This window comes from Lycium barbarum, chromosome 3, assembly GCF_019175385.1.
Source record: "Lycium barbarum isolate Lr01 chromosome 3, ASM1917538v2, whole genome shotgun sequence".
Taxonomy (NCBI): Eukaryota; Viridiplantae; Streptophyta; class Magnoliopsida; order Solanales; family Solanaceae; genus Lycium; species Lycium barbarum.
This window is the reverse complement of record NC_083339.1, coordinates 145,315,998-145,336,935: the sequence shown is the minus strand read 5'-3', so window position 1 is coordinate 145,336,935 and position 20,938 is coordinate 145,315,998. Positions and strand designations below refer to the sequence as shown.

The window sequence follows — 20,938 nt, the reverse complement described above, 5'->3', positions numbered from 1 at the left end:
ACCATCAAAATAACCAACAAAATCTGCCAATTGTTTGAACTGACCGAGGAGTGGTGGCACATCAAAGTGAGAAATCTTGCGTTTCAGAAAACAAGAATGACTTAAGCTTAGTTGCTGCACTGTAGCTCCAACTTAAGTTTTAAAATTCACATGAAGAAATTTGAAATGGAAAGAAGTAGAAGCAAGATTATTCCTGCAGCTTGTGAAGCAATGGATGCTCTGGATATGGCAAAAGAGTAGACACGATCAGATAGTTTGCAGGAAATAATGAATCATAAGGAGAAAAGAACTCAAGTATCAACATTTGTTCTCTTAATTGGAGAGCAATGCAGCTGCTATAAGAGTTTCTACATCTCTGCTCATTCCAATCCTCAGTGGCAAATAAAACTGGTCATTCTTTTTCTGTTTCAGTTCTTCTGCAACTCATGCAGTTAGGGCCTAATGATTCAAGGGTTGAAAATAAGAATTGTCATATATGGAATAATAGGATTCCTCTTATAAGCAAAGGGGATTAAAAATTAGTGAAAAGGACCATTTACAACGTCCTATACAAGACAAACAACCACAAATACCAGGCTGCTCAAAGAAGGTCATGGACCAAGGGCTTCTTGAGGAAACCTTTCACCTTAGCCTTCGAGTCTTCAAACTGCTGCATGATCTTTTCGTTTTCAGAACGCGCGATGCCAAACTCATCCTCTTTTTTGCTGATTTTTTCTTGCAAAACACGGCATGTTGCGATGCAAGCGGCTAACTCTTTCTTCAATTCATCCTGTTCCTTCTTGTATGTCTCCATCACTACAAGGTTCCTAGTTTTTGCCTCCTTAAGTTTGCAACTGTCATGTACAAGTTGGTTGGCCTGAGAGATATTGTTCAACCTTTGACTGAGCCACCCAACATCTATTTTGGCAGCAGATTCGAGATCTCTAACTTCAGCAAGCATGGATTGGATCTCCTTGGGGGTTAAACTTAGGAAATCTGTTTCCTCCAACTTCTTATAGATGTCGCAAACAAACTCCAGGAGTGATGAACAAATTGTTGAAGTGAAAGAGCTATGCCTTGCAATATCACCATGCTTCTGGAAAATCTTCTCCAGGATAGGTGCTGATTCCTGCTTAACCCTATACCCGTTAATGACTGACAGGTCACCAGGTCTTGATTCAATCTCATCAGGATCAGATAAATAGTCATTCATTAGTGCAGCTACCCTTGTAAGGTTAAGACTCATGGATTTTGTTGGACGCGCACCACTCTGGCCACTTCTGGTTTGTGGTTCCGGGACATTAGCATTGGACACAACATCAGCCTTACTTACGGTTGCATTGTTCTCCATTACAACTTCAGGGAAAGAAGGAGCTGTTTGAGTGTGTTGCCCCTGTTTCTGATTTTCCCCACCCAGGGCACCATGGTTAGTTAGAATAGATTGTTGCACGGAATCATCAGCCTTTTCATTTATTGCTTTAGAAATTCCAGAGATAAGATGAGCAGTAGCACTGGAAGGGTGCGATGCCTGAAGAATAAGACACGATATTTAGACTAATTTCATTAATAAATCAAAGTATATATCATTAGCCATTTCAACTTTACTAGAACGGACTGCAGAAAAATGTTCAGCAATATAAAGATTAAAGATAATTACTCATCTAGCATCATTCTACAGTCACATCCAAAGTAATGTACTCCATCACACAACTATCTTCTGTAACAATACACGAAAAAATATGTTTGACTGGGAAGTTGACGGACCCATGTCATCCGGCCCTTCCTCGTGCAGCGGGAGCTTAGTGCACCCGGCTGCCCTTTTAGGAAGTTGATGAGGGGCACAGTTACTGTGCAGTTTAAAGAAACTAAAAATGGACGTGAACAACACCGATCACCTCAAAATAGTCCCAAGCAAAGATGAGATCTTTTCAGTTAAATCTTGCTGTCACTCTGAGGAAGAACAAATCTCTCCATGAAAGATGACCTGGAGATCTAAAGCACCTCGCTGGGCAGCATCCTTTCAATGGATAGCCTCTCACGAGGCTTGTCTTACTCATGATAATATGCAGAAACAAGCAATCAAGCTGCCTAGCAGAAGTGTAATTACGTTTCGGAAAAATGGTGTATATTCCTAATGAAGCATATCTGGAGTGAAATAGACTATACCAAGAATCGGTTAAAGCAGTTCCGATAGCTGGAGAGGACAAAAAGTTGAAAAGAAGGAAAAGAAACCTTTGGAAGATCATTCCAGCTTGTATTTTATTTGATATCGGGAAGGAGACGGACAAAATTTTTGAAGACAAAGCCACAACTATAAGTTACTTGAACTTTAGATGTTTGCAGTTCTTGAATTTTTGGTTCAATATGTCCTTGGACAGTGGTTTGTACACTTGTGTAGACTTCATAGACTCTCTTAGTTGAAGAGTTTTTTGTAAAAAATTTACTGTACATATTTAACACCTTCCGTGTACTACTCTTAATAACGAAAGTTCACTCTTACTTGTCCAAAAATAGTTTGAGAAGTTTCGATAGGGTACCTTAACATTTCGAACTGGAGACCTTGGCGTAGCAGTCTTAAACCTACAATTATCCATGACTGCCTTCAAATAAGTGCGGGTTTGAGGACGGGATGGTGAAGGCACAAAATCCTGTCAAAACAAAAAGGAATAGGCAGTTAGTTGATGCAAGTCTATTTGTCTAAGTAGGGGCTTATAGGAAAACCAAATAAGCAGCTTTATAGTAGACGAATAACGAAGTGACCCATTGGAATAAATCTTGCTTTGGGAATATTTTTCACCAAAAGAAAACTCTACTTCGACGTCTCAGGTATCCAGAGTTCAATTCATTACCCCACCAGCTTTTTTCTTCAAAATATTGAAAGGACTCTTACTACTGAATATAACAATCTTCTTAAGTTAGAAGAAGATTTTGGAAACTTAAATAGCGTATCACTTAACTTAAATAGCGTATCACTTGGCTAAACAAAGGTGACACAAGCACTAAAATTTTCCATTTATCGACCCTCCATAAACGAAGGCGAAATCACATATTAAATCTAAAAACACAATCTGGAGAATGGATCTCTAATCAAAATGAAATTTACACTTTCATTCTTGATCATTTCCAAAATCTTTTTCACCAAAAACAAAAATAAAAACAAAAAAACTTTTCACCAACCATGCCAACCATATGTCCAACACTTCCTTACTACCCCCACTGCCAAATATTTTTTCGGACGCTGACATATTGACTCTCAACTGCCCACTCTCTGAATTGAGATTGCTACTGCACTCAAATCTTTTAAACCGCTAAAGGTCCCGAGCCCCAATGGTTTACATCCTTTTTTCTATCAAAATATTGGAAACATAGAGGGTCTTCAGTTACCTCTTTTTGCCAACAAGTATATTCAGAGACAGTGCTATTCCTCCTACTGTTAATAGAACTCATCAGTGTCTAATTCCTAAGGTTTCTAGTGCTCATATGATTAGCCAATACCAACCTATTGGCTTATGTAATACTGTTTATAAGATTATTACAAAGCCAATAGTCAATCATCTAAAACCTTACCTTGATACAATCATTAGCCCTACCCAAAAAAGCTTCCAAAAGGGTAAGAGAGCTTGTGACAACGCCATAATTGTACAAGCAATAGTTAATTTCCTAAGAACTAAATCTGGAAAGTTTCTAATATACTTCTAAATTTAGACCTTGGAAAGGCTTTTGACCGACTTGAATGGTCTTTTGTTCACATGGCTTTACAATATTTCCATATTCTATCGTCTTTTATAGCTCTTCATGTCCTGTGTAACAACTACTAGCATAGCCATTCTTTTAAATGGTACATGTACGCCCTTTTCTACCCCTACCCGAGGGATATGCCAAGGCGATCCACTCTCCCCTTATCTGTTTATCATGTCTCTTGATTTTTTTCCAGGCATATTGAATCACAGGTCGCGAGCCACAAGTGGCTCCCATTAAAAATTTGCTGTAATGGTCCATTGCTATTAGATGATATAATTCTAGTCTCAATAATTACAACTGGGACATGTCACGCCATTATCGATACCCTCAACAAATTTAACAGAAATTTCAGGGCAAAAAATAAATTTTCCTAAATCAAAAATTTTCTTTTCAAAAAATACTTCTCCTAGTGATAAAAATTTTGTGCTATCATCCATTAGCATGAAGGAGGGTATCAGTTTTGGCCGATACTTGGGTTACCACTTTTTACTAGTCGACCAACTAGAAAAGTGTTACACTCCATAATAATCTGTGCTACTTGTATTAAAACAAGAAAGAATGAGTTAAGAAGGTTCAAGGAAAGTTAATCGAGTTAGTAAGAATATCGTTATATATACATGGTTTCCTTAAGTATCCCAAGGCGACACGGTTACCTAAAGGGTGTGGAATCGCGCTATGAGTATGTATATGAAGTAATGCGAGTGACCTTTTAAAGTATTTGAGATTATTAGTAATGATATAGAGGGTGGACAAAAGATATGAATATACTTTTGCGATTGGAGTTTCGTCAAAGTTTTGTGAGTTCTCTAGTTATGTTTAAGGTTATTGTGAGTCTCTGGACCCTTCGAGATGTGTATATGGATTTTTATTGATGTATATAAGTGTGTATATGTATGCATAAGAGGTTACATAAGGTTGGAAGAGGATTAGAAGTTAAACGAAATGAATCGGAACAACTTCAGTAAAATTTCGGACCCGATTTTAGTCTATATTGTAGGAGGCATATCTCCTTGAATATGAGGAGTTTTAAGGTGTTTCAAAAGCCTAATATGAAGTTCATCGAGTCTAGTTTGTAATGCAACAAACCGCTCGTCAAAATGATATAGGGCAAAGTGGTGACTTATCTATTGAGTTTAATGGGCCTCATGGGCCGAAATGTGAGTGTTTGGGTCGGGTCCAAACTTGATGCCCTGGCAGCCCAACTTCTACTCACTTTTTCTGTACGTTCTGTACCAGTTATGATTTTGTTTCTGTAATTCAGGCTTTACATATTCAGTGGTGATATCGGGATAAGGAGATATGGACGATGTAAGTTGGGCTGCCAGGGCAGCAAGTTTGGATCCGACCCAAACACTCACATTTCGGCCCATGAGGCCCATTAAACTCAATAGATAAGTCACCACTTTGCCCTATATCATTTCACACGACCTAAAACAGATCCAAAACCCTTATTTTCTCTCCCAAACCCCCTTTCTAATTGAGCCATCATATAAGCTAAATCCTAGACCCTTGACATGATATTAGTTAAAGAGAAGTTGTAGCTTAAGTTTTTTTTTTGTGTGTTGTTAAGCAAGCAGCTGGAAAGAGGAACAAGATTCTTGAAGATTCTGATTGCTAAAGGTAATTTCAACCTCCCACTCATGTTATCAATTTGGATTAAAGGTTTAATATGGTGTATACGTGAAGGAAACGTTGATATACAAGCTAGAGAGAGAGAGAGCATAAGCCATGGCATTCGGCCATGGCTAGCAAAATTGGAGCTCAAATTTGTTGATCCAAAAATCAGATTTTCTAGGTATTTCAGCCCTTAGGAAGGTGATAATAACGTGGAGAATTCATTTGGAGCAACAAGAACAAGTATTAGTTCATTTCACAAATTCTAGCTAAGTGGAAAAAGCCAACTTGTTAAGGTAAGAGTTGATCATTTTTCTATGTGTTTGATGATGAAGTTGGACGTGTGGGGAATATGCAAATGTAAATTGTATGTGTGAAATTATGTATCTTGATGTTGAAGCATAGTTGTAACTTGGTAACATGAATTGCACGAATGTTGGAATGTTGTTGAATGCCGTAGGGCTGTTTTTAATTGAAATTTGATGGGTTGATTTGAATTAATATTTTGGTTGTTGTAATCATAGATTATGTGATGAGAATGAAGGAATTTAATGGTTAGAGTTGGAGTTAAAATTGTTGTGGGTTGTTGTAAGGATTATAGAGATAATAATGTGATTTACTTGCATATGGATAGATGATGTGGTGTCGTGTGGCTGCTGTTGTATTTTCCCTGAAATTTGCTGAAAAGATGGCATGAAATAAGTCGTAAGAAGTGTATATGGGCTGCTTGGTGTGTTGTAAGTGTTCGTTAGAATTTCGGGCATCGTTATGTTATAGTTTAGGGGCTGTTTTCGGCCCAATTTGGAGAAATTGTTGGATCGTTGGAAATATTATGTGAATTGTTTAGAATGTTCTTGAATGTTGTTAGTATGGGTTTGGGTTAGTATTTGAATGTATAGGCGTTGATGTTGGCTTGAAGGTAAGCCGTTGAATTGAATATTTGGAAAGTTGTCGAATGATGAAAAAGAGAGTATTAATGTAATATTGTCTTTCGGATTGGTTATTGGAGTTGCTAGGTTGGTTATTGTGGTTGTTGCTGTTGATTTTGAGCGAGTTAAATTCTCGGGATGGCCTATTTACAGGGGAAGTGCTGCCGAATTTTCTGTAGAATTTAATGTTAGTTTGGAATGAATGGCTTAAGTGCCTATGTTTAATATTGGATATTCGTTGGCATATTTGTAGACCTTGGGGAGCCCGAGGCGTAGATTGGAATTTACTTTAGATTGGCTATCTTGGAGTGCGTACGAGGTATGTAAAGCGCAACCCTTCTTTCTTTTGGCATGCCTTAGTTTTCAATAGGTTATATCACGAGCCTCGAGGAAATTCCAAATTCGAAATCCGAGCACGTTATGATCCTTATATATATTTCTTGGCATTCTTATGTATGTTGTGATGAAGTATGAACAATTGTGTCTTCGAAAGCATTGATTTCCAAACTTTGTACAAAAAGTTGTTTTAAAGAATTCCGTAACTACGAAATGCCATATCTTTTGCATAAAGGCTCGGATTGCTCCAATATTTTCATAAGAGTTTGCATGATGTATAATGAGTATGTTTTCCATGAGCGGGCCCGATTCGGGTCGATACCCGTTCGTGGGTCCCGCGACTTTCCTTTATGTAATTCAGACGACTTTTGAAAGAATTTGGTATGATTATCATTTCGAATTTCAAATATGATCATTTTACTTATGTTTGAATTTATGATAATGATTTTATGCATATGACTACTCTTTTAACTACTAAACAAAAATTGTTTTAAATAATTCATTAAGTCTTATAAATTGTTTTGGCACTCGGAACGACTTCAGAAAGGTATGCTTCTGTAATTCATTATGACATCCGAAACTCACTTATTATGATCCCGTCTGACTTCATTGAATTGATTTGTCATTGATATGCCTCATCGAGTCTCTGAAAATATTTATGATATTTTAACTGCATTTAGTTTCTCACTACTCTATTCGTGGATGCCCCAATGTTTCCCACACTGAGCCCGGGCCAGGATATGTTGTCAAGCGTAATCCTCTGCATTGTTCGCCGTGCCTCGATGTGAGGGGGCAGGTATACGTGTACATGGGTTTGTGGAGTATGCTGTGCCATGTACACATGTTCTGATATGATTTGCCATGGCCATCTGATAGGATATACTATGTTACGGGGTTATGCCCCTATTCTGATTCTTCTGTGTTGTGGCACCAGCGTCGGGAGGGTGGCCACGTTCTGTTTGCCGAGTCCCTTGGCAGGGGCCGGATTTGATATGACATATGTTTCTGTACACACTCCGCATGTTTTGAAGATATGTATTTGATACTTTGGATTTTCTACTCACTTTTTCTGTACGTTCTGTACCAGTTATGATTTTGTTTCTGTAATTCAGGCTTTACATATTCAGTACATATTTCGTACTGACCCCCTTTCTTCGGGGGCTGCGTTTTCATGCCGCGCAGGTACCGACGACAGGTTTGCTGATCCGTCCGTCTAGGATATCTTTTCTGCCATTTGGAGCGCTCTTTTATTCAGAGCCCATCTTTTGGTACAGTCTGTCACTACTGTATATATATATATTCTCGTTCATGGGTACGGCGGGGCCCTGTCCCGTTATATGATTCCGTCGGTCTGTTTAGAGGTCTGTAGACATATTTGTGGGTTGGGGTCTTTCTGTACGGATGCGTGTATATGTTGTGTTTGGGCGATCCCATTCGCCGCGGCGGCCGGTCCGCATATGTTTAAATGTTGCTTTGTTGGCCCTGGGTGGTCATTGTTGGTATTATCTGTGCGCAGGGTTAATTTGGATAGTCTGTAAAACAAAGGAAACTCTGCCGAAATTTTTCTGGAAATTATCTAAATATTGAAATATAGCCTTGTCGGCTTCTGCTATATACTTGAATGCGTTTGATAATATTCGTTCTCAACTCTGTTTAAAAATGATGATTTAGTTTGTATGTCCGTTTGGGTGCCCAAGTAGGGCACCAGTCGCGGCCCACGGGGCTAGGTCGTGACAAAAAGATTCCAGTTCCTAATTGACCATTTTAAGATCCGCCTATCAGGAAGGAAAACTAAGTTTTTAACAATGGCAGGAAGAGCAAGTTTTTGACAATGGCAGGAAGAGCCACATGAATTAAATCAACACTAAATCACCTACCAAACCATGTTCGGCAGTACATTGCCATTCCCAACAATATCATTCAGTTCCTAGAACGTTGACAACGAATTTTTATGGCTATCTACTGAATCCCATCGAGAAATACATCTCCTAAATTGGGACGCTGTCACCCGTACTAAGCACCAGGGAGGCCTTGGGATACAAAAACTGAGGGTGAACAATATTGCGCTCCTCTCTGCTTCAGCACTTTCTCGACAACCACACACCTTATGGACAAAAGTTTCACTATCAAAACTTTTGCCTGAGCAAGCCACCAGAGCTCCTCGACCTTCTAGGACATGGAAATCCATCCCTCTTAAAGTGCGAGGCACACATTAAGTAGTAGCATCTCCTTATGGCTAGACACAAAACACAATCTCAGAGACAACTTGTCCAAGGACCCTTACTCCAGCATGAGGAATCCTTAAAAGTCGGACTTAATCGTAGGGAACAATTGGAATTTGGAACCCACATGACCTATCCAAAAGTCATTTGCAATTTTAGCCCTAGCACTCTAGAACAGTGCACATATCCTTAAAAAACATTTCCTCTTTAACACATTTAAGTTAATGTTATGTTACATGCAACAACCTTAACACAGCAAAAAACAACACCATGAGTGTTAAGCAAACAAGGACGTGAAGTAAAAAAAAAAAGCAATGATCTTCAAGTCATTAGGGTTCAAAAATTATAACCCCTTATTTTTATTTTCTCTGAACACCCTCACCCCCACAACCAAAAAAAAAAAATGATATTATCACAAAAATGCAGAGCTGAAGAGTTTACCAGAGCTGAACCAGTGCCTATTGTGGGTTCTTGTTTCATTCTTGTCACTCTTCCACTCCATAACAAAGCCATTGTTTCTTGTTGTTGAGATTCTTGAGAAGGTGCTCCTTCAACACTTGGATATTTTTGTGTTTGATCCTTTCTTGATCTTCCCCTCTTTCCCATTTCTGTGTTTTTTTTTTATTAGTTTTCAAAGACCCAATATTCCAATACACTCTTTTTGTTCCCTTTGTTTTCTTCAAAGTTCAATTTTTTTTTCTCCCTCTCACACTCAACAGCAATTACTGAGCTTTGAGGCAACAGAGTACTATGCTCTGCAAGAACATTGTCCAGCCAAGAAAGTTGTTACACGTGTCAATTGCCTGCAATTTTGCTTCTAAAATTGGTATGAAAGTGATTCAGGATGTGTGATATTATTTTCATGTTGTCCTTAATAAAGCAATGATACAAAATTTTCGTTTAAATCTCTAATCAATTTTAAGCTCCTTATTATGGTTTGCATGGAGTATTACTAAAGTTTGACATATGAGAAATATAAACTATTACTCCCTTCGGCCCATTTTAACTATTATCTTAGCTTAAATAATTGTTCCAAATTCCTTAGCTTTAAATCTCTAATCAATTTTAAGCTCCTTATTATTTTAGCTTAAATAATTGCCACTGAATACTACTGCACTACTTAACATGCTATGCCAGCTCACAAAAACCCAAAACACCTATTAATAAGCTGTAAACCACCAAAACCCCACTTCACGCTCAATACATATTGTAGCTGTAATTCAGCTTCTAGTATAGGAAATAATTTTTGTTCAGTTAGTACAACAGGGCATTGCCCTTCTTTTTTAAACGCAACACTATAGCACTTCTGTGCATAATCTTTATAACACTACTTAGTGAATGAAGTCTTTATCGTTCCTTCACTAAAAAAAAAAAAAAAAAAAAAACATGAAAACCAAGTTAATGTAACATGCAACACAACTTTTTGAACTTATTGCACCTCTAAAATAGGTTAACACATCTAAGTTAATGTAACATGCAACACAACCTTTGGTTTTCACAGAAAATGTAATGGAAATAAAAATGAAAATGGTGATAAAAGAAAGAATCTTGATATTGGATATGAAAATCCTCGTTCAAAAGAAAGAAGAGAATGAGGAAGCTGATAGTTGAAAAGTGGAGAGTCATGCCCCCCACATGAAAATTCCTAGAAAGAAGAGAAGGAGACAAGTGCGTGCTCAGACAATTATTCCACACACCAAGATGACAATTAGAAAATGGACTCATGCCCCACATGAAATAACATTATTTTTTTCCTATATATACATGTGCAGTGACCATTAGTAACGGACAACAAAAAAGAATTTTTGGATCAAAATAGCTTTTGTCCTTTTCTTTTCCTTTATAGCTTTTGTGCTTTCCTTTTCCTTTATGGTATCAGAGCAGTGATTAAAATCACTCTTTTTTGTTTTTTTTTAATCTTGTCTTCTGTTTAATTTTTTTTTAAACATGGTTGAACCAACTCTTGAGACTCATGTTACTCTTGCAGTTGGGAATACTTCTGTTACTGAAATCATTAATTCATCTCATCCTTTTTACATAGCACCATCTGATTCACCTGGTGCCTTACTTATTAATATTATTTTCGATGGGAAAAGCTTTGGGGGGTGGAAAAGGGCTATGTGGATTGCCCTCACTGCTAAGAATAAAGCAGGTTTCATTGATGGAACTACTGCTGAACCTACTGTTGGATCTGATCTTCATGCTTCATGGTCTAGATCCAACAATATGGTTATTTCTTGGTTATTAAATTCACTCTCAAGGGACATATCTGAAAGTGTCCTATATTATCACTCTGCTAAAGATATCTGGGCTGAACTTGAAGCCAGATTTGGACAAAGTTCTGGAGCTAGATTATACCAACTTCAAAAAGAACTTAGTGACCTTGTGCAAGGCTCATCTGATGTTGCAACTTACTTCACCAAAATCAAACGTTTGTGGGATGAATTAGATACCTTGGACTCTTTTATTCCTTATTCTTATATTTGTTCCTGTGGAGCAAAAGAAAAGAATGTAAAATTTAAACAGGATGAAAGATTAGTCAAATTTTTGATGGGATTGAATGACTCTTTCTGTGGGGCAAGGGGAAATATACTCATGATTTCACCCCTTCCCACTATTGCTAATGCTTATGCCCTCTTGGTACAAGAGGAGAAACAAAGGGAAATGCAAAATACCCCTAAATTCCCTGGAGAATCGTCTTCTTTTGCTGTTACACAACAAAAAACCACCGGACAAAGAAATTTCACAACTGACTATAGAGTCCAAAGGGGAACTTATGACAACAAAAATTCTAACTCTGTTTGCAAGTACTGCAAGAAATCTGGACACTCTATTGAGAAATGTTATAAACTACATGGTTTTCCACCCAATTTTAAGTTCACCAAACAAAGAAATTACCAAAAATCTGCTCAAAGCAATGTTGTGTCTTACAATGAGGATTCTGGAGATCCATTTATTGCTGCTGCTTACTCTAATGAGCAAGGAAAACTACTCAGTCCAGAACAGTTAACTCAAATCATGCAGATGTTGAAACAAGTGAAAACAGAGGATCAGTCCACAAGTTCTGATGTCATAGCAAATGCAAACTGTGCTGGTATAAGATTAAGTCCATTTTCTTTAAATTCCAAAATTGATTTTTCAAAAATTGATGTTTCAAAATTTACTAACAAGACTTGGATCATTGACTCTGGTGCTACAGAGCACATGAGTTACATAAAAGATTTTTTTATCAACATGAGAACTCTCCCCTATCCTATCTTTGTCAAGTTGCCAAATTCTCAAAAAGTTTCTGTTTCTCAGTATGGATCCATGAAGCTATTTTCTAATCTTACCATACGTAATGTTCTCTTTATTCCTAGCTTTCATTTTAACCTTTTGTCAGTCCACAAATTATGCAAGCAGCTTTCTAATTTCATGATTTTTTCTCCTTTTCATTGCTATATGCAGGGCCCTTCAATGAGGAGCCCCATGATGCTTGGTAAAACCCAAAAAGGACTCTATCTTCTCAACAATAGCAATCCAAAAACTAATTTACTTCCAAGTTCTAGTGTCAAGTTTCCTAGCTATGTTGTTAATTCCCTAAAGGATGTTTCATCCAGCTTCAATTGTAGTTTAGTTTCGGATGTTAAGAGTAGACTATGGCATCATAGATTGGGCCACATACCTTTGTCAAATATAAAGAATATCAATGGAATTTCTTTCAATGTTTGTTCTAAATTTGTGTTTCCTTGTTCCATTTGTCCATTAGCAAAGCAAAGCAAATTGCCTTTTCCTAACAGTAATATTTCCACTAAGCAAAGCTTTGATCTCATACACATTGACACATGGGGACCATACAAAACACCTACCTATGATGGGTACAAGTATTTCCTAACTATAGTAGATGATTTCACTAGAAGTACTTGGACTTTTCTATTGTCTACTAAGTCCAATGCATTCTCCGTTTTAAAATCATTCCTTGCAATAGTAGAAAGGCAATTTGGACAAAAGGTGAAAATTGTTAGGTCTGACAATGCTTGGGAATTAGGATCCAGTTTCGAAACATCTTCATTTTTTTCTTCTCAAGGCATAATTCATCAAACTTCTTGTGTTGCCATACCACAACAAAATGGTGTGGTTGAAAGGAAACATAGACATTTATTAGAGGTTTGTAGAGCCCTGTTATTCCAATCTCACCTTCCAACTAAGTTTTGGGGGGACTGCCTTATGACAGCCACATACTTGATAAATAGGTGTCCTACTAGAATCTTATCTTTCAAAACACCTTATGAGAAACTTTTTGGTCACCCTCCTACATATTCACACTTAAAATGTTTTGGTTGCCTTTGCTTTGCATCTACTTTATCCCATGGAAGGACAAAATTGGAACCTAGAGCACAACCTTGTGTGTTTATTGGTTACCCTTTTGGGAAAAAGGGATATAAGCTGCTTAATCTACATACACAAAAGTTCTTTATTTCTAGAGATGTGGTATTTCATGAGGAAATATACCCTTTCAGTTCCTTAAAAGACACTGATTCTATTTTCCCTTTGATGGACATTGACAATAGCTATAATCCTGATCTTTCAAATAGCCCACCAAATTCAACACCTTCAGACATTTCTCCAGAACCTTGTCTCCCTAAATCACCTAATAAATCACCAAATACTACACACTCTCCCGTCACAACTCAGCCTCAAACACCAACTACAGCAGATTCCCCTATCACAACTCATTCCTTACCTCTAAGTACAACTCAAAATTCCACTGTTTCAAATAACCTTAATCCACATGCGGAGTCTGAATCTACTTTAAGGAGATCCACTAGGTCTGTACAGACCCCAGCCTATCTTCATGACTATGTTTGCAATTCTATTCATTTTTCTGATGTCACTTCTTCCTGTTTTGCCTCTACTGTTTCTGCAGCTCCTTTCTCTTTTAATGCTTTGTCTGATTTTAACAAACAATACCATAATTCTCTTTCTCAAATTTTTGAACCAAAAAGTTTTTCACAAGCTATTTTATATCCTGGTTGGCAAGATGCTATGACAAAAGAGCTTGAGGCACTGATTACAAATGACACATGGGAACTTATCCCATTGCCCTCTGGAAAGAAGGCATTGCCTTCAAAATGGGTCTACAAAACCAAATTGAATTCTGATGGGTCCTTAGAGAGACTAAAAGCTCGATTGGTAGTTCGAGGTGATATACAAGAGGAAGGCATCGACTTCACTGAAACTTTTAGTCCAGTGGTCAAAATTACTACCATTAGATGTCTGCTTGCAATAGCCATTAAAAAGGGTTGGGGACTTTATCAATTGGACGTCAATAATGCGTTTATTCATGGGGATTTAGATGAAGAAGTTTATATGAGATTACCATCTGGTTTGCAAGTGACTGATCCTACACTTGTGTGTCGTTTGAAGAAATCTCTATATGGTCTTCGACAAGCATCTCGCCAGTGGTATTCAAGACTAACATCAACTTTGAGTTACAAAGGATTTCATCATTCTTTAAACGATTATTCATTATTTGACAAATGTCATGATTCCTCTATTTCCATTATAGCAGTTTACGTGGACGATATATTACTTACAGGAAACAACAAAGAGGAACTCGATGATTTAAAGACTTTTCTGGATAATGAGTTCAAAATAAAAGATTTGGGTGACTTACACTACTTTTTGGGGATTGAAGTTATCCGTGAACCTCAGGGATTGATTCTCAGTCAAAGGAAATTCATTTTAGAGATGTTGAATGAGTATAACTGCCATGATTTGAGACCTGCTACATCTCCTCTTGATCCCACAATCAAATTGTCAGCTGAAATGGACACCCTTCTTCCAGATCCATCTTTATATCGACGTTTGATTGGTCAACTGAACTTTTTGACGCACACTAGACCAGATCTGAGCTTCTCCGTACAATATCTGAGTCAATATATGCAGAAGCCACATCATGGACATATGGATGCGGCAAAAGACGTACTTCGATACTTGCTCGCAGACCCTGGTCTAGGGATTTTTCTCAATAACACTCCTTCATTTCAATTGCTCGCATTCTGTGATTCTGACTGGGCTACGTGCCAAGATACTAGACGATCTGTCAGTGGTTTGTTCATTAGTTTGGGAGGAAGTCCTATTTCTTGGAAATCCAAGAAACAACCCTCTATTTCCCTCTCATCGGCCGAAGCTGAGTATAGGTTGATGAGAAGGGTCGTTGCTGAGCTGACTTGGCTCGTTCGCCTTCTTTCCGATCTATCCCTCAAACCCTCACTTCCAATTTCCCTTCAATCGGACAGCCAAGCAGCAATACACATAGCTAAAAATCCCGTCTTTCATGAGCGGACGAAGCATGTTGACATTGATTGTCACTTCGTCCGCCAACAATACTTAAATGGCCTAATTTCTTTATCTTTCATTCCCTCTTCTTCTCAAGTGGCAGATTTGTTCACTAAACCCCATCCTGGACCTTCTCACCATTTTCTTTTACACAAGTTGGGGGTTCGCACCTCACCCTCCAACTTGAAGGGGGGTAATGGAAATAAAAATGAAAATGGTGATAAAAGAAAGAATCTTGATATTGGATATGAAAATCCTCGTTCAAAAGAAAGAAGAGAAGGAGAAAGCTGATAGTTGAAAAGTGGAGAGTCATGCCCCCCACATGAAAATTCCTAGAAAGAAGAGAAGGAGACAAGTGCGTGCTCAGACAATTATTCCACACACCAAGATGACAATTAGAAAGTTGACTCATGCCCCACATGAAATAACATTATTTTTTTCCTATATATACATGTGCAGTGACCATTAGTAACGGACAACAAAAAAGAATTTTTGGATCAAAATAGCTTTTGTCCTTTTCTTTTCCTTTATAGCTTTTGTGCTTTCCTTTTCCTTTAAAATGAGAAGAAAGAAAACAAGCTAGTGAAGTGAAAAAAGAAACAATCTTTATGTCATTAGAGTTTAAAGATTAAACTCTGAACCAAAAAGATTAAAAAAAAGACTGAGGAGTTTAACCAGATGTGTTGATTGAAGAGATGAACCAGCCCCTAGTGTGGGTTCATTTTTCATCCTCATCACTCTTCCCTTAGCCATTGTTTCTTTCTTTTGAAATTCTTGAGAAGAGCCTCTTCCTTCAGTATTTGTAATTTCTTGTTCTTGGTCTACTTCTCTTTCCCATTTTGATCTCTAATATCCTCTAAAGAACCAATAACCAATACACTCTCTGCTTTCTTGAAAGTTCAGATTTTTTTCCTTTCACTCATCTCACTCACACAAACCAGCAGACAGAGCTTGGGAAAAGGACAAGCTATGCAAAAGTATACGTTGTGCACCAACAAGAATCCACTCTGTTACACAATTGTATTAATGACTGTAAGTTTATTTCCATAATTGTATGAGATAGGTTTTAAATACATTTGTACAGTTCACCCAATTATGGATAATGATCTCTCAAAGTTTTTTTTTTTTTTTTTTTAACAATAAGGTTATTCAACTTTCTCTATATCACATCAAAAATCACACAGTTAATTTTTTGGCCAACAAAGTAAGATATGGCATTTAATTTAGTCGACATGAACTTTTTTTTTCAGTCCACATGGCAATAAGACCCGACTCAACTCAATCCGAATCCATAATCCAAATTAACTCTTATTAACCTTACTCAGTTGGACAAAATCACGAGAGAACCTTTTTTACTCTCACCAAAAATTCAGAACTTGAAAACTACTGGTGTGTTGAAATCAAAAGTTATGAAATCTCAAAGAAAGGGGTTCATCTCTTCCCCACGAGCATTATTTAATGCGAAAATGAATCACTATGTCGACGGTGTTGCATGGAATATTAGAGAAAACGAGGATGCTCTTATTCTGATTAATTATTAGTGCTGCGAATATATGATAGGAGTACGATTTATGACGATTTGTGGGTCACGAGAAATGGCCAGACTTCAGGAACTACATTTACTTAATGTCGTTAACAAAATCCTTCTGGACTTCGCCTAAGACAAGGGGGAAAAAAAGATTGACACGGTTTTAATAAAATGATGGGCCAATTTTTTCCCAAAGAGAGTGAAATTCTATTTTAATTAAGAGAGAATAGGGTTCATAAGGGTTAATTTGGGTTATGGGTTTGGATGGGGTCGGATCTTATTGCAATGCTGACTGAGAAAGAAAAAAAAGAAAAAGTCCATGTGAAACTAAATGTCATGTCATATTTTGCTGGTCAAATATTATTGGGTGACTTTTGAAGTGATATAAGGAAAGTTAGATGACCTTGTTGTTAAGAAAAAATGACTTTGGGAGTAGGGTAATGATAGAAAAAGATATGTTGCAGAGATATTCAGAAATTTGTTTATATCAGTAATCTATCTTAAGCTCCCAATGAGTTTGCGTGGAATATTGTTAAGCTAAGGCGTCAAATAAGAGCAGAGCTACTAAAGGGAAAGAATGATGTTAATACAAATTATTAAAATAAAGAAATTGGCAAAAGAACAACAAAAGCAAAAGACAGAATGACAGTAATTCGTAATTCAGCATACAGAAGTACGGATTATCAAAAAGTTAAAAAATACAATTATAAAACTTGATTTTCAAGCTTGCACGTTGCGGATTGTGATTAAGAAATGTTTTATAGAAAAGTAAAAAAGAATTATCACTATTTGGAGGTCATTTATCATATTTTCTGGTAGAAGATCTGATAATGTTAAAAGAATTTATATTATCAAAGTATATTAGTTAAAACTCTTGAGAAATAGTAACTCAACCAGCCCAAACTCCTCTGTTTTTTTTACTTAGGGTGCGTTTGGTATGGAGCAAAACATTCCTCAGAAAATATTTTTAAATTTTCTCATATTCGTTGGTCAAAAAGTTTTGGGAAATATTTACTTTAGAAAAATAATTTATTTTTATATGAAAAAAATAATTTCCCGAATGAAAGTAGAAAGAACAAGTTCTACATATGGCATTCCACCGATCATCACCACCCAACTCACCCACCCAACCACTCCGAAAATAGGCTGATTTGAGAGTTTCAAAATGGCCAAAAGTGAATTTAAATCATAGCATTTCTGTTTCAATTACAAAGCTCGTTTAAAACCTAGCCAAATTGTTAAAAATTGAAATTCGATTTTTTACAAAATCAAACCAATCTTTAAATGTTGATCGTTGTTATCTATATTTGGCACAACATATTTAACAAAATGTGTTTTTAATCACTTTATATATGAAATCTGTTATATAATCACCCTAAAAGTGGTAACAACATAAATATAATATAGCACATGAGCAATTACATGGTTTAACAATTCATAATTGCTTAGATTTGTGAAAGATGCAAGAAGGGGGACTCGCTCTATATCCACTGATTCTATTTATTGTAGTACCAGTGAATATCTGCAATAAATAACTTTTCCACATAGAGGTTTTAGCTACTTAAAACGAGAGTGCATTCAAAAAATCAATGTATGATAACTTCACATTTTAACGAACTATACTAAACATGTTTAACTAGATATCATAAGGATAAAGATCAAAAATTTATCAATATTTTCGAGACTAAAAGCACGAATTTCCCTTTAGTTTACTATTGTATTATACTTTTTGGTAAAATTTACTATTATATTAATTTTCACTTGCCTAAATGCATGGCAAGCCTTTTCGTTTAGCAAGGTAATTAATTACTTAAGAAACACTAAATTAAGAAAGTGCATGATTAAATGATAGAAAGAACTCTAACCAATTCCATGCTAACTGAGCTCCTCTGCAAAAGAATCCTCTCTGTTACACGTTTTAATGCTTACCAGCACGTTTACTCCTGCAATTGTACGAGACAGGTTTCAAAAACATTAGCCATTAATGTAGTCTTTAATAGTAAAAAAAACAACAAAAGCAATAAAGAACAGAAAAGGGTCATATTTACCCTATATTTGTCCATTATTATACTTTTTCAAATAAATATACCCCTCTAGTTATATTTTAGAGCTATATTTACCCCTTCACGTAAACATAGCTAGTTTTAATGGGTGAGAGGCAAATATGACCCTTTTCCGAAAAAAAAGAATGAACGTAATTCATAATTGACCATAGAGAAATAAAGTATGGGTTATCAAAAAGTAAAAAATACAATTACAAAACGGTGATTTTCAAGCTTGCACGTTGCGGATTGTGATTAAGAAACGTCTTATACGAACCGACAGTAAAAAAGGAGTATCATTATTAGAGGTCATTTATCGTGTATTTTAGTAGGAGATGTGATAATGTAAAAAGAATTTATATTATCAGAGTATATTAGTTAAAATTCTTGAGTAATAGTCAGTCGAGAAAACGAGCTAAAAGGGCTCTATAAGAGTGGAACGAAGAATAAGAGATTTCATTTTCTTTTATTTTACAAGGCTGGTTAAATTTACACGGGGCCTAGATGAGAATTATTAAAAGTTTAGGATAAATAATTAAAAGTAAAAAGATTCAAAAAAATCCATACCACCTCTTTCATCTCTCATCTTTTATTCTCCTCCTCCTTTTCTTTCTTCTTTCTTCTTCTTCTTTTCTCCAACTTCTTTTCTTCTTCTTCAGATCTGAAAAGTTATACCATTTTTGAACAGGAGTTCTTGGAGATTGTTAAAAATTCATCTAAGAAGATTGTGTTTCAAGTGAATTTGATTTTTGTGTTGTTTTGAAGCGAGTGTTGTTTGACATTATTGAAAATGATATTTAGAGGTTGAATAAAGAACTTAACATCACTTGGATGTGATTTGGATTGATTTAGATCAAAATTCTGGCTGAAAATTATTGTTATATTAAGCCCTTGTACTTGTTTTCTAACTATTTAGAAGAGTGAGTTTCCTCACTTCTTCGTCGTCAGGCACCACACCTTTTCGTCGTCCGTTTGTGGGCCAAAAAAAAAATTATGGGCCCATATATTTTAAACAACTACTAATAATTAAAAAAAAAATTGTGGCCCACATATTTTAAACAACTACTAATATTTAAAAATAATAATTGTGGGTCTCATATTAAACACCAACCAATAATAAAAAAACAAAGAAAAAAAAAAAAGTGGAACCCACCACATCCAAACTCACGGGAAAAAAAAAGTGGATCCCATATTAACAAAATCAAGCAATATTAAAAAAAAAAGTGAATCCCATATTAAAAAACAAACAATGTTAAAAAAAAGTGCTTAGAAAATCAAACAATTAAATCAATAATGATTGATTCATTGTCACATGCGTATCAACCCATTAGAGGGAGCAAATGAAATTATTGTACAGCAACATACTTAAAATACAAAAATGCTTAGAAAATCAAACAATTAAATCAATGATGATGGATTCATTGCCACATGCGTATCAACCCATTAGTGGGAGCAAATGAAATTATTGTACAACAACATACTTAAAATACAAAAATGCTTAGAAAATCAAACAATTAAATCAATAATGATGGATTCATTGTCACATGCGTATCAACCCATTAGTGAGAGCAAATGAAATTATTGTACAGCAACATACTTAAAATACAAAAATGCTTAGAAAATCAAACAATTAAATCAATGATGATGGATTCATTGCCACATGCGTATCAACCCATTAGAGGGAGCAAATGGAATTATTGTACAACAACATTAGTAGGAGCAAATGGAATTATTGTACAGCAACATACTTAAAATACTTTAAAAAAATGTGGTCCCCATATTAAACACCAACCAATATTAAAAAATTCAAAAAAAAACACCAACCAATTAAGCATTTAAAAAAAAAGTGTGATCCCCATATTAAACACCAACCAATATTAAAAAATAAAAAAAACACCAATCAATATTTTAAAAAAAAAGTAAATAAAGTGGAACCCACCATCTCCAAACTCACGGGAAAAAAAAAGGGTGGACTCCATATTAACAAAATCAAGCAATATAAAAAAAAAATGAATCCCATATTAAAAAAACAAACAATGTCAAAAAAAGAGTGCAGACTTTGTATTCGTAGCAAACACTAATATAATAAAGTTTTAGATACGGAGCACAACCTACAATGTTATATTAATCGTGTTTTGAACATAGTATCCCATATTGACAAAATCAAGCAATATAAAAAAAAAAGTGCAGACTTTGTATTCATAGCAAACACTAATATAATAAAGT

At 36.0% G+C, this 20,938-nt stretch overlaps 1 protein-coding gene and 1 long non-coding RNA gene across 12 annotated transcripts; one reads left to right on the top strand and one right to left on the bottom strand.

Moving 5' to 3' along the window:
* Nucleotides 1-290: 290 nt before the first annotated feature.
* LOC132633351 (MATH domain and coiled-coil domain-containing protein At2g42465-like) lies at nucleotides 291-19,671 on the bottom strand. Of its 11 annotated transcripts, none has more exons than XM_060349701.1 (6): nucleotides 19,280-19,668; nucleotides 18,536-18,613; nucleotides 15,818-16,149; nucleotides 9,263-9,624; nucleotides 2,517-2,627; nucleotides 291-1,507 (listed from the first exon to the last, which is right to left on the bottom strand). In XM_060349701.1, exons 4-6 carry the CDS (start codon nucleotides 9,425-9,427, stop codon nucleotides 581-583), a joined length of 1,203 nt encoding a protein of 400 aa, XP_060205684.1. In that variant the 5' UTR covers nucleotides 9,428-9,624; nucleotides 15,818-16,149; nucleotides 18,536-18,613; nucleotides 19,280-19,668; the 3' UTR covers nucleotides 291-580. The 11 variants fall into 11 exon arrangements, with proteins under 11 accessions (XP_060205684.1, XP_060205688.1, XP_060205689.1 ...); XM_060349705.1 differs by having other exon boundaries at nucleotides 9,263-9,576; XM_060349706.1 differs by having other exon boundaries at nucleotides 19,283-19,668.
* LOC132633353 (uncharacterized) lies at nucleotides 5,072-8,211 on the top strand. The gene is made up of 3 exons (XR_009579642.1): nucleotides 5,072-5,630; nucleotides 6,517-6,582; nucleotides 7,782-8,211. It is a non-coding gene; the product is annotated as an uncharacterized LOC132633353 (long non-coding RNA).
* Nucleotides 19,672-20,938: the final 1,267 nt, after the last annotated feature.

Excerpts from the sequence above, each read along its gene's own strand:
- LOC132633351 (XM_060349701.1), bottom strand. The coding sequence starts at position 9,427 with ATGGGAAAGAGGGGAAGATCAAGAAAGGATCAAACACAAAAATATCCA. Across the intron at positions 2,628-9,262 it reads TAGGCACTGGTTCAGCTCTG|GATTTTGTGCCTTCACCATC; the intron begins GTAAACTCTTCA and ends TTGTTTTGACAG. Across the intron at positions 1,508-2,516 it reads CTCCAGTTCGAAATGTTAAG|GCATCGCACCCTTCCAGTGC; the intron begins GTACCCTATCGA and ends CTTATTCTTCAG.